Genomic DNA, 13,137 nt, shown 5'->3' with positions numbered 1-13,137 from the left:
ATCAGTTAATGTTTGAACCTTTTTTTCCCTCTTTTTTTTTAAAGTGCAGATTCTGCATCTTGGTCATAGTTCAGAAGCATGAGTTTAGTGGCGTTTAATTAAACGGCCTCGAAAATATTTGGGTAGCAGCACAGATGCAATAGCAATTAACTTATCCCTAGCAGCAAAGCCCAAATCACATCATACACTACACCTAGCAGACCTTCTATTCCACATAGATCATCAAAGCCAAATTAATTAAAAGTTTTTCTCAAACTGAATGCACAGCCATATAAATAATAATAATAATAATTAAACTAAATAGCTAGTTCATAATATAAACACGACTGTTCAAAAGTGTGGGCAATTATATTTAATTGATAGTTGACAGACATTTCTTTTCATCAGAGACTCCTAAAAAATCACGTTTCCTCAAAAATATTAAGCAATTTTCAGCACTGATAATAATAATAATAATACATGTTTGTTGAGCACCATTTCAGTATATTAGAATTCTGAAGGATCATGTGACACTAAAGACACAAATGCGGCATGAGATCAGAGCTGTACAAAAATGAAACAAGATAATAAGCCACAATACTAACAGGTATTCACAACTACAGCCCTTTCTGCCAAAACTATAGATGTCTGCTTCTAAAAAGTACAAAAAAACACGGACACAGCCACAGGACATTAACACCAATTTAGGGAGAAATAATACGCCGATAACACAGATAAGAGTGGAGAAACTTGATTCTTTATTAATAACTGGTTTTATGTAGTTTTACACTTAACATATTTAGCATGTTGTTCAACGTGCTCTTAGAGATGGCTGTGCGTTGTTTTGATATGCTCTCTCCATTTTTGGACAGGAGGACTGCCACAAGCCACAAGTTTTTTCAGAAGAGGACTGGGCTCCAAATGAGGTACGTCGGGGTGGGCTTGGTGGTAATGCTCCAACCGCTCCAGGACTCTTTCCAGACCCACCATGCTGGCGTAGAACATGGGCCCGCCTCTGTGCCTTGGAAAGCCATACCCGAACAGATAGATGACATCAATATCCTCCGGATGGGCAGCTATGCCATCCTCCATAATACGAAAGCCCTCGTTGGCCAGGGCGAAAAGGCAGCGCTCGATTATTTCCTGATCTGTAATATTGCGCGGTTGAATGCCGTACCTGCTCCTGTACGTCTCAAGGAGGTTCTTGATGAGTGGATCTGGCTTTGCGTTTGTACCCCCAGGTTTGTCGTAAATGTACCAGCCACGACCTGTCTTCTGGCCAAACCTGCCTTGCTCACAGACCATGTCTGGAATGGGGCAGTACTTACGCCCTTGGCGCCTTCGTGGAGGATTTTTCAGGTCGACATCAGGCCCGGTCAACCCAGATTCCTTCCGGACTCTCCAACCAACATCAAGGCCTGCAAGGTCAGACATCCTAAAGACTCCCATCGCAAAACCAAAGTCCTCCAGAGCCTTGTCGATTTGTTCAGGTGTGGCGCCCTCCTCCAGCAGGAAGGTGGCTTGCTCGGAGTAAGGCTTCACCATGCGGTTTCCAACAAAACCAGGGCAGTTTCCAACAGCAACACTCACCTTTCCCATCCTCTTGCCAAGGGTCATCGCTGTAGAGACGGTTTCACTTGAGGAACGAGGCCCACAGACAACTTCTAGGAGCTTCATGACATGTGCCGGTGAGAAGAAGTGCATCCCAATCACCAGCTGCGGTCTGTCCGTCACACCGGCCAGTGCATCCACATCCAGACCAGAGGTGTTGGTGCAGAGTAGAGTGGTTGGTCTACACACCTTGGACAATTCTTGGAAAACACGCTTCTTAAGTGCCATGTCTTCAAAGACTGCTTCAATAACAAGGTCCACATCTTTCAGGTCCTGTAAGCTGAGGGTGAATTTGAGGAGATTGAGAGAGGCACTCACTCCCCGTCTTTTGGCATCTCTCTCTAGCATGCCTATCACCATTTGCCTGCCAGCCTCCATGAGTTTCTTGTCTGACTCGACAGCAATGACAGAAATTCCCACACGTGCCAGAGACACAGCAATGCCCCTTCCCATAGTGCCCAGACCTAAAAGGGGGACAAATTAATGTTCAATACAGAGTAAAACAAAACCATCAATTTAAAACAACATAGGCACAATTAGACTTGTTAATTGGCAGATGGTGAAACTGAGCAGAACTAAATGTGCCATATTTCTATGCATGATGGTTTGCACAATGCCAGCATCCTTCCTCTATGATAACAGAACATCTCTGCTTGTTTCAACAAGACATTGAAAACAACATTGGCACACTTACAACCTATAAGTGTGGATAAAGTTGTCCAAGATGAGAATATTGAACAGAAATAAGAGTTTTTTTATTCCTATTGTTCAGCAGATAGAGAATGACACTAGCAATGGGTTCAATTGCCAGGGACCACACAAACTGATCACGCTTTTAAGTCACTTTGGGTTTAATAAAAGTAAATATGAATATGAATTAATGTGCTAAAAATGTAAATATGAATTTATGTGTTAAAAAGTGAAGTGTATTTCTTTTTTGGGGGAATATTAAAGTGATACAGAAAAATGAAAATTAATTTATTCACCTTCATGTCATTGCAATATTGTTCGATTTCTTCTGTGGACCATAAAAGAAGATATTTTTTTTAATAATATTAAATAATAATAATACATATTTTGAATTGTCCATTCAATTAAAGTCAATGGTTAAAATATTTAAAAATAGTAAAATAGTTCAAATATCTTCTTTTATGTTGCACAGAAGATGGAAAGTCATACATGTTTTTACTTATATTACATATATAAGTGTTGTGTAAGTACTGTTTACATTCTATACCATTATACTTTATATTAATATTTATATGCATGCTACTTTTTTACTATACTAAGATTTATTTTTAGTTTTTATTTCATTTTGAACTAAACATATTTCAGTTAGTTTCCAAGGCAGCATTTCTATTTTTTGTTTAATTGAGTTTTCTGTAGCTCAAACAGTATAGCATAGCTTTAGCAATGCCAAAGTCATGAGTTTGATTACAATGGAAAGCAAGAACTGATCAAATGTAAATGTGCATCTTGAATGTAATGCAATTCACTTTGGATAAAAGCATCTGCCAAATGCATACATTTAAAAGTAAAACTTACACCGTTTTTTTTTTTTTTTTTTAATAGTTTTAGTTTACCAAATGACCCTGCTACCATCCCCAGGTCTTGTTCATGCACATAAAGACATACTCTTTTGGTACCTATGACAGCTGCACTCCGGATCTCTCTGGGTCTGGTGTTATTCCATTGTGCTCCACTAGGTAGAGTCCATTTCCCAGCAGTCCTCTCAGCAAAGAAGCAGTACTGAAGAGCCCGGGCCTGGCCAGAGTTGAAGAGAGTGGCCATCAGTTCACTCTCCCGCTTTATTCCCTGGCTGTAAGGCATTGTAGCAGCTGCCCGCACTGCCTGAACACAAGCCAAAGGTGCCATCACTCCCCGAGCCTTCTTTTGAACCTGCATTGTGACGGCTTCTAACAGGGCATCCAGATCTGGAGGGCAAGGCATGGTCAGCGCGCTCAGTCTTCGGGAAGACAGCGGTTTGGCTGTAAAAGATATAATGGATATATCAAAATATAAAAAAATGTGATAAATAAAGGACAGTGGACTGTATTGAACCAGGTGTAGTTCTTATAGTTGTTTTGTAACAAACGTGGCAATTACTCTGGATCAGTTGAATTTATTGCACAAAAATGACATTGCAATGGATTGGTCAACAAGATATTCCAAAATACTTTGTGTTGAATGACTCTGAATATGTTGGATTTCTGAAAGTGTGTAACCATTAAAAGCACACAGACATTAGACATTAGACCTCTTGGCATATACACACACACACACACAACCCAAAATGGCATTGTTTTTAAATTTATCAGAGGTTCTAGCATTTGACTTCCTGCTTCACTAAAATGATTATGCAGGGCGGTACCTGATTCAATATAGCGTCTAACTACATTAGATTCATCTTTCTCTCTGGAATCTGGGTCATTCTGATGAGCCTTAAAGGGCCAGCACCAGTCCTGACTGTTTTCTGCACTGTCCTGATTGAGCAATCAATAAAAAGTATATTGACAGAAATAAGTATTTCAAAACAGTGTTGTTCCTTTCAAGTAAATTAAAAGAAGCACGAGTGTCCAGTTTAATGTCTAGTGTGCAATGCTATAGTGCACAATACAGATGTTGCTGTGGTTAATCTGTGGTGCTGTGGGCAGGACTTGAATCACTAATGCTGTGAATTATTGTAAGTAGGGCTGGGTCAGATCCTGATAGGTGCATGTGGCAGATGTTTCAGCAACTGGAAAACAAGATAAATCTCTGTAGCTATGAGTGCAGAGAGTGAGATCCTACAAAAAGTGTTTAGGGAGTGTGGCATGTTTTTTTATTAAATAAATAACTGAATAAAAAAGAACAAAAGCATAACAATCTTGTATTTTCCACTCATTGGAAAAAGGGGTCTAAAACAAATTCTTCAGGCAAAGAATTGTAATCTAAGAACTAAACAAAGCAGCAACAAGATTAATCGCAACATTCAACATTAGATTTGAGGCAAATAAATCAATAACTAAATAAATCTAAAATTTAAAAACATTAATATAACAAACTGCTTTACATGTAGATTAACTACTCATCCCATAAAGCACTGTGATAAATACAATCTAAATCTTTCAGTATAGTCATTATGAAGTATTCAATTATTTGCACGATATTCATATATGCAACCATTCAAGAGTCGGTAAGGCTGCATTTATTTCAACAATAGCACAGAAAAAACTGCAGTATTGTGAAATAATACATTTAAAAATTGTAATATATTTTAAAATGTTAACATTATCCTTCAGAAATAATTTTAATATGCAAATGTACTGCTCAAAAAACATTATTATTATTATTATTATTATTATTCAAATATTTTGTGGAAACTATGATACAAATTTATTCATTATAATTTATGTAAAATTAAAATATTTGAAAACAGTGTTCAAGTCCCAACTGTCACTTTTGAATATATATTAGTGATTAATCACATCCAAAAAAAGGTTAAACATTTTTTTAAATAAAACACACACACACATATATACATATACATATACATATATATATACATATACATATATATATATATATATATATATATATATATATATATATATATATATATATATATATATATATATATATATATATATCACCACGTGGGGTCTCAATGATCCTAAGAAAGGTGAGAAATCAGCCCAGAACTACACGGGAGGAGCTGGTCAATGACCTGAAAAGAGCTGGGACCACTGTTTCCAAGGTTACTTTTGGTAATACACTAAGACGTCATGGTTTGAAGTCATGCATGGCACAGGTTCCCCTGCTTAAACCAGCACATGTCCAGGCCCGTCTTAAGTTTGCCAATGACCATTTGGATGATCCAGAGGAGTCATGGGAGAAAGTCATGTGGTCAGATGAGACCAAAATAGAACTTTTTGGTCATAATTCCACTAAACATGTTTGGAGGAAGAAGAATGATGAGTACCATCCCATGAACACCATCCCTTCTGTGAAGCATGGGGGTGGTAGCATCATGCTTTGGAGGTGTTTTTCTGCACATGGGACAGGGCGACTGCACTGTATTAAGGAGGACCAGGACCATGTATTGAGAGATTTTGGGGAACAACCTCCTTCCCTTAGTTAGAGCATTGAAGATGGGTCGAGGCTGGGTCTTCCAACTTGACAATGACCCGAAGCACACAGCCAGGATAACCAAGGAGTGTCTCTGTAAGAAGCATATCAAGGTTCTGCCGTGGCCTAGCCAGTCTCCAGACCTAAACCCAATAGAGAATCTTTGGAGGGAGCTCAAACTCTGTGTTTCTCAGCAACAGGCCAGAAACCTGACTGATCTAGAGAAGATCTGTGTGGAGGAGTGGGGCAAAATCCCTCCTGCAGTGTGCGCAAACCTAGTGAAAAACTACAAGAAACGTTTGACCTCTGTAATTGCAAACAAAGGCTACTGTACCAAATATTAATATTGATTTTCTCAGGTGTTCAAATACTTATTTGCAGCTGTATCATACAAATAAATAGTTAAAAAAAAGCATACATTGTGATTTCTGGATTTATTTATTTTTTAGATTATATCTCTCACAGTGGACATGCACCTACGATGACAATTTCAGACTCCTCCATGATTTCTAAGTGGGAGAACTTGCAAAATAGCAGGGTGTTCAAAAACGTATTTTCCACATATATATATATATATATAGTGACAGTATAGTGACAGTGACAGTATAGACTTTTAGATTGTTTTAGTGCTTTTTGTTTGTTTGTTTTTTACCTCTGGGAACCTACTATCTCACAATAGATATTAAGATCATCCAGGCTAACATGAGCTTTATCATCCAGGCTAATTTTCAGCCATTCTCCTTAAACATTTTCTGTGTTGTCACATTTTGAGATGGAATCAGCCCGTCTGACAAATTTGACTGATTTGGACCATTTACAATTTACCATTAGTCAGTAAATCAGACACATTTGGCTGTTGTCCACCATACCTGTGCCCACGGCTGCTCCTCAATTCCATTTAGTTGACTGTTGCAAGGATTTGGCCGGGTTGATCTTCGCTCAGCGTGTCATTACATTGAGAGCATTAGCTTTTGTGGCCAATCTTTAATCTCCCTCCAGAGCTTATCCCGACTCTAGATGAACCCTGATCTCTCCGTAAGAGTCACTCACAACATTCATATTACAAGAGATCTGGCTCCCACACTCTCAATGAGAATGTGTGGTCTATAGAGCATAATAAACAGCTGCACTTACCGTAGACCTAAAAAAGCTGAATAATTTTACAGAAATACTTCAGAGAGCCGGCAATCATTTCAATGATTTAATTGCTCTCATATGATTTTTCATTACTGGAGGAAATGGGGGTCAAGCAGAAGGTGAAAAATTGGCATTCATTTTCCAGAAGCTGAGAGAGAGAGTCTCTAATTATTTTTTAAAGAGAGCACGATTCAAGACGCTCCAAGCGACAGTATAAACAAAGGTTTTTGACTTCACTTGCCCCGTATATCATTTTGCAGACAACTTTTTAAGAGTCTAGTCCCTAAATATAATCATTAACATTTTGCATGTTTTGAACAGGTTCGAGGTGATATGAAGACCATCGTATCATAAAAGTGAATAAAAGATCTGTAATAATCCTCAAGAACTGTTTTCATACAAAAAACGAAACAAAAAATTTAATTCGTTTAATGTGTTCTCCAATACTCAGAGGGGTCACAATTCATATTCTAATAATGTCTGTTCCTTTCCACTTCTTAAAAAATAGATCAAAAGCCCAGAACGACTCTGAAACTCGTTGACAAGGATATGAAACATTAATTCCATTTGTTGTGACAAAGGATTTATCTGGTGCGTCCCCTGACTCTGAAAGCCTGCCAAAGACTCTGCCTGCTTTTACTGTTTAGTCTTTTAATATCCGCATTTCTGCTTTGCAATCTCATGCTGACATGACATACCTACAGCTCTCAGGGCAAACTCCACAGCCACCTCACAAGCATTCTGCTCTGTGACCTGGTCAACGATGCCCAGCTTCAGAGCCTCCTGGGAAGAGACATGGCGGCCTGCAATATAACACAATAATTCGGCTGTTGGTAAAAGAGAAACTGAGCGATGTGGGGGTGCTTTATGTGATTATTTCTCTGCTTAATATATTATAACAATAGGTGAGGAAAATCCCATCATAACCGTAAAACAACTGAAATCGCATTTGTTAAAGGATTAGTTCACCCAGAAATTAAAATAAATTACTAACCCTCACAGCGTTTCATTTTACCAGAGGAAAAAAATAAGACCTTTTAAAGAATGCTCATACAGCTCTTTTAAAAAAAAAAAAAAAAAAAAAAAGAAGAAGATATATGTGGCCATTGTGAAATTGTGAGAATTTAGTTCCACCCCAAAAAATAAGATAGTTTGTTTTGGAATGTCATGAGTTATGGTAAATAATGGCAGTTTTCATTTTTTGATGTACTGTTGCCTGAACTGGCCTTGACTGAACAATGACACTTTTCTTTTTGAGCTGCTTTACAGCCACATTAAAATCTGTTTGCATCATTAAATCATTATTTTTCTGTTTATCCCTGTAAAGCTGCTTTGAAACAATCTCTCCTGTATAAAGTGCTATATAAATAAAGGTGACTTGACTATAAGCCCTAAAAAAAAAAACTATCAGAAACACTTGTACAATGCTGACACCTTGTGGGAAAAGTTTGAATTATTAACTGAAACCAAAATGTACTGCCACATTGCTTACATTTTTATAAATAAATAAAAATTAATAAAAATAAAAAAAATACATACACATACACACACACACACACACACACACACACACACACACACACACACACATTATATATATATATATATATATATATATATATATATATATATATATATATATATATATATATATATATATATATATATATATATGTATATATATATATATATAAAATTAGGGGTGGCACAGTACATTTGTAAATTAAATAAATTTGGTTCGCTTGTCTCAGTTCGGAGCGTGTGTGTCGTGTGTCACACGATTGGACACATGCGCAATGTAGCCTCGTGCCCGTATGTTACCTCAGACAGTGGTGCTGCGTCCCAATTCGCCTACTTATAGTACATCCTAAAAGTATGTACTCTTTTTGTGAACAAAAACTATATTCTTTTGAGTGTGTAGCAGAAGAGTATGCAAGTTTTGGGGTATACTACTTCATCATCTATAATGGAAACTGTTGCTTAGTTAAGTGCATATCATCACAGTTTGAACGGCCTACAATCATCGTCACAGTTAAAATCCTCCACATTCAGTTTAATTTTCTTTCATATCGGAGAGAAATGTAGCCACATGTTGATCTGCCATTCGTGGGTCTTTAATGCAGATACTCTCTTCATGTGTTGCAGTTTAAATATAATGATGCTTTAAAAAGTGAATGGCCAAAGTGTCATTATACGTGTCGCCACGAGCCACAGGGTTTAATATGGATTCGTATATATGTGTTTACTCTCATAGAAAAACACCCCATTGACATGCATTATAAGAGCACCGATTGGAGTTAAAAATCGTCCTTTACAGAGCTGCCAACTCTCACGCATTGGCCGTGAGACACACGCATTTGATTGGTTTCACACGCTCACACGCCACACCCCTTATTTCTCACGCTGAAGTGTCAACCCTGTCGGTCAAATGCCTGAAAGATAAGTTTATCTATAGATCTACCTGATGAGCAACTCTTAATCAGAGCCGGTCGCCTAGGGCCCCGCCTTATCTTGGGAGGCCCCGTCGAGAGCGCATTATTGCAGCGCGAAAGTACATTAATGTAGTGCGCGAGCGCGAATCTCTCTGCTCGCGCGCGGAATATAATGCGCGAGCGCAAATATCTCTCTTCTCGCGCGCGGAATGTAATGTGCCGAGAGCGAATCTCCCTGCTCGTACGCGAGAACTCTGCGTGCGATCTCAGATACGCTGCACTTGGAAGATTTTTCTCTGGGCTCACTCAGAGAATATGCCTGCACTTAAATCGTGTCCAGTGCTACGGTCTATGGTCCAGTGCAATCGCGAATCTCTGTATGTGTTGGAGAGAGATGCACGCAAAAAGAACTATACCAAACTAAGCTACTGATTTTAGTTGGTCTGAATCATGGCCAACTAAAATGGTCTAAATCAATTCCATTTGTTGCCTTCAGTAAATTAAATAGCTCAGTTTTTTTCTGCCTGTATTGGGCATAAGATTAGTAGCCTAATGAATGTGTGCATATTGTGAATTAATTTAATAAACGTAGTCACCTTTCCCAGTAGCCTTCAATAAATTAACGTGTCTGCAAAAATGATTCATAAAACATAAATATCAGTTAACCAGATTTACTTTCTTCACTGACGAAAATTGTCCTTGACATGGTTTTTAAGCTATTGTTATCAAAAAAATTTTGGTCTTCAGAACATATTAAAATGCACATATGTAGATCATAGAAATCAAAATTTTCTCGGGGGTGCATCGTGCATGCCCCCGAACCCCCCTAACTACCTCACATTTGGAATCTCAGTGATTATAAAACTGTGCCTTTATTATGATTAAGGGATGTAGGTCCTATACAGAATAAGGCCTTAATATTTGATTTATAAGTAGCAATAAACAGCCAATATCCTAATATAGAATTGGACCCTAAACTAAAGTTTTACCATTTTTGTCATACCCTCACTGGATCCGTCATTACTAAGTTACGCCACTGTCTCTGCTTTAAAATTGTGTGTGTCTATAGGATGTATACAAACCGCCATATAGATGCAAAAAACAAACGAACAATAGTACCCCATTTAAATGCAGATGCATATATAGAGAGAGCTATTATTATTATTATTTATTTGTTTATTTATTTTTTGCAATTTTTGCTTTGTACGGCAACATTTTGGTTGGCACCACCAAATCTCACTCTAAGTTTTTTAGAAAAGTTGGCAGCTCTGCCTTTGTGTTCTACTGAATAAAAAAACACACCTTGGATCCCCTATGGGTAAGCAGATAAACATATTTTTTTATTTTTGGGTGAACTATTCCTTTAATTAACTATTGATTAAAGGTTCACTAACTATGATTTTTGCAATAAAATATCCAAAAAACACCAGGCCAGTGTTATATATTTTATTCAGTTGAGTTCTTACAATATCCCAAATGCTTCTAACTATTTGTGAGAAAATTAATATTTTAACCAAGGAATTTGGACGTCTGAGGGAGTCGCCTGTCAATTGCGTCATATCTGCGTTACCCTCGGTTTCCAGTTTTATTTGGCAGAAGCGCTTTACTCTTAGCAGTGTGAACAAGTGTCACAGCAGCCGCTGAGCGAACGCACAGAGCAACGGCATAGCATCATTTTAAACATACTTAATGTATCGAATATGATAAACAGAGTTGTGTTACCTCATACTCATCACCCCAAAAGAGGAAATGGCACTGGCGACTGTGTCCCGTCATAATAAAAGTCCCGCTGCTTGCGAGCCGTGTTCGCGTAACAATCGCTCCAGCGGCCTTGCTCAGCTCCCTTAACATTCGCTACTGCTCTGCTTCACACTACAGTAATGTTAATAACTGCATCCATGAACATGATTTCTGCCCGTGTCCTATCCCGATTCTTTTCCACTTGTCCCAAGATTCTGAGCTCAAACTTGGCATCATCAAGCTATGCCTTTGTTTTCAATAATCACCCTCTAGCAGACGGAAAAGTTACATAGTGTAACTTTAAATAATTGAAACATTTAAATATCAGAGATGGGACTTACTGAGTAGCAAAAAAATAAGAAAGGATTAAGGGCTTAGCTTTTAGTCAATCGGGAAACTCACAAATAATCTCTGCAGGGCATTTTTATTTCACTTGCAATTACTGACTTTGACTTGTATGTTTATTTACAGAGCTAGGATTTACAGAGAGGGCATGTGGCTGAAATTGGCAAATAGGCTGAAATCTGTTAGGGTGAATTGTGGGTGTGCCAATAGGCCAAGTGTATGATTTACCAGTGGTGATTAGTTCTATGGCAGCAGGAATGCCAATGAGCCTGGGAAGACGCTGAGTTCCCCCAGCAGCTGGCAGGATGCCCAAAGTCACCTCTGGAAGTCCAAGACGTGCCTGGAACGCATAATACACTATACACTACACAATTAGTGCATAAACCATAAACCAACAACAACCTTTCCTTCTCTAATTAACTTTAAATATTGATATCAAAGTTCAACCCACTAACTAACGATATGTTCATAACAAATAAACAGAAGTGTTTACCTTAGAGTGTGCAATACGGTAGTGACAGACTAGGGCCAATTCAAGACCCCCGCCTAGAGCCACCCCCTCTATAGCGGCAACCACAGGCTTCTCTCCTGCCTCTATGGAATCCAACAAGGGTACCAGAGGAGGTCCTCTCATAGGCCCAGCAAACTCACGGATGTCTGCACCTGCAGCAAAATGCATTATCATCAGATGGTCTTCTTACATAACTCAGCCAGTACAAGCAATTCAGTCTTTGATGTTTGTCTTTGATATTCTAACCTCCACAGAATCTTCCATTCTCTCCACAGATCACCACGGCCGTGACCTTTGGGTCACTCTGGGCTCGCTCCATGGTCTTTGCAATGCCATGACGCACTGCAGAACTAAGGAAAAAGACCAAATGGCCATGTTAAAATCACTATTGTTCATTGACTTGAGTGGGTTTATATTAATACACTTTACTTTTCAAGCACACTTTGTATCTATGTGAAAAATATAATTTGTAAAAAATAATAAAAAATGTTTACGCAACAGTTTTATAAAATGTAATACATATTAGTAGGAAAATATGTGCAAGAGTCTGTTAATTAGTTTAGTCTTGCTTTATTAACAAATGCAAATGGATTGGACAAAATGTAAATGCATTATTTATTATTAGTAATAAACAGGTTTTTACTTACCTTAAGGAATTGACTGGTGGGTTGGTAAGAGTGATCAGAGCAACTGATCGTTTAACAATTTCATATCGGGCCATTGTGTTTGTGTGTGTGTGAGTTGTTGTGAGTTGAGAGATCTGCAGGACTTTGGAACTTGTCACCAGCAAAATGCGTCAATGCAATCACACCCACTATAATTTATTTTAAGCTATCTTTAAGTTACATCTCCTACATGTCTTGGCAATTAATTTTTAGTGCGATAGTATAAACACGTTGCTTTGCCAAAAAAAAAGTAATACAAAAAAAAGTTAAAATCACATCTGGTTACCGCAGAGTACACGTCCATTCGCGGAAGCGAATTTACAAATTCTACTACGTTCAAGGACTGGCTCATGAATATTAATTACGTGACGTGACCTCCGCCGAATAGACTTAACCGATTTGGTGAAAGACGAACGTCGTAATATATATTTTTGATATAAACATTTTGAATTTTCTCTTTATAATTTAAGTAATACTTCCGTATTTATGTATAAAGGAACATGCATAGTTAAATAAAATATGAAAATTTTATATAAACTTATAATAAAATAAAATTTATGTTATTACATTCTGACATCTTTTTATTTTCAAAAAGGCCAATGTTCATAAT

General features: G+C 37.8%; 1 protein-coding gene across 1 annotated transcript; it reads right to left on the bottom strand.

Annotated features, from left to right (window-relative positions):
* Positions 1-714: 714 nt before the first annotated feature.
* On the bottom strand, positions 715-12,854 carry ehhadh (enoyl-CoA, hydratase/3-hydroxyacyl CoA dehydrogenase). The gene is made up of 7 exons (XM_067443568.1): positions 12,510-12,854; positions 12,109-12,212; positions 11,845-12,014; positions 11,580-11,691; positions 7,533-7,637; positions 3,237-3,578; positions 715-2,054 (listed from the first exon to the last, which is right to left on the bottom strand). Exons 1-7 carry the CDS (start codon positions 12,581-12,583, stop codon positions 802-804), a joined length of 2,160 nt encoding a protein of 719 aa, XP_067299669.1. The 5' UTR covers positions 12,584-12,854; the 3' UTR covers positions 715-801.
* Positions 12,855-13,137: the final 283 nt, after the last annotated feature.

The sequence above is a fragment of the Pseudorasbora parva genome, chromosome 5, assembly GCF_024679245.1.
Source record: "Pseudorasbora parva isolate DD20220531a chromosome 5, ASM2467924v1, whole genome shotgun sequence".
Taxonomy (NCBI): Eukaryota; Metazoa; Chordata; class Actinopteri; order Cypriniformes; family Gobionidae; genus Pseudorasbora; species Pseudorasbora parva.
Note: the sequence above shows the minus strand (reverse complement) of the source record. Positions and strands in the feature narration are given on the sequence as shown.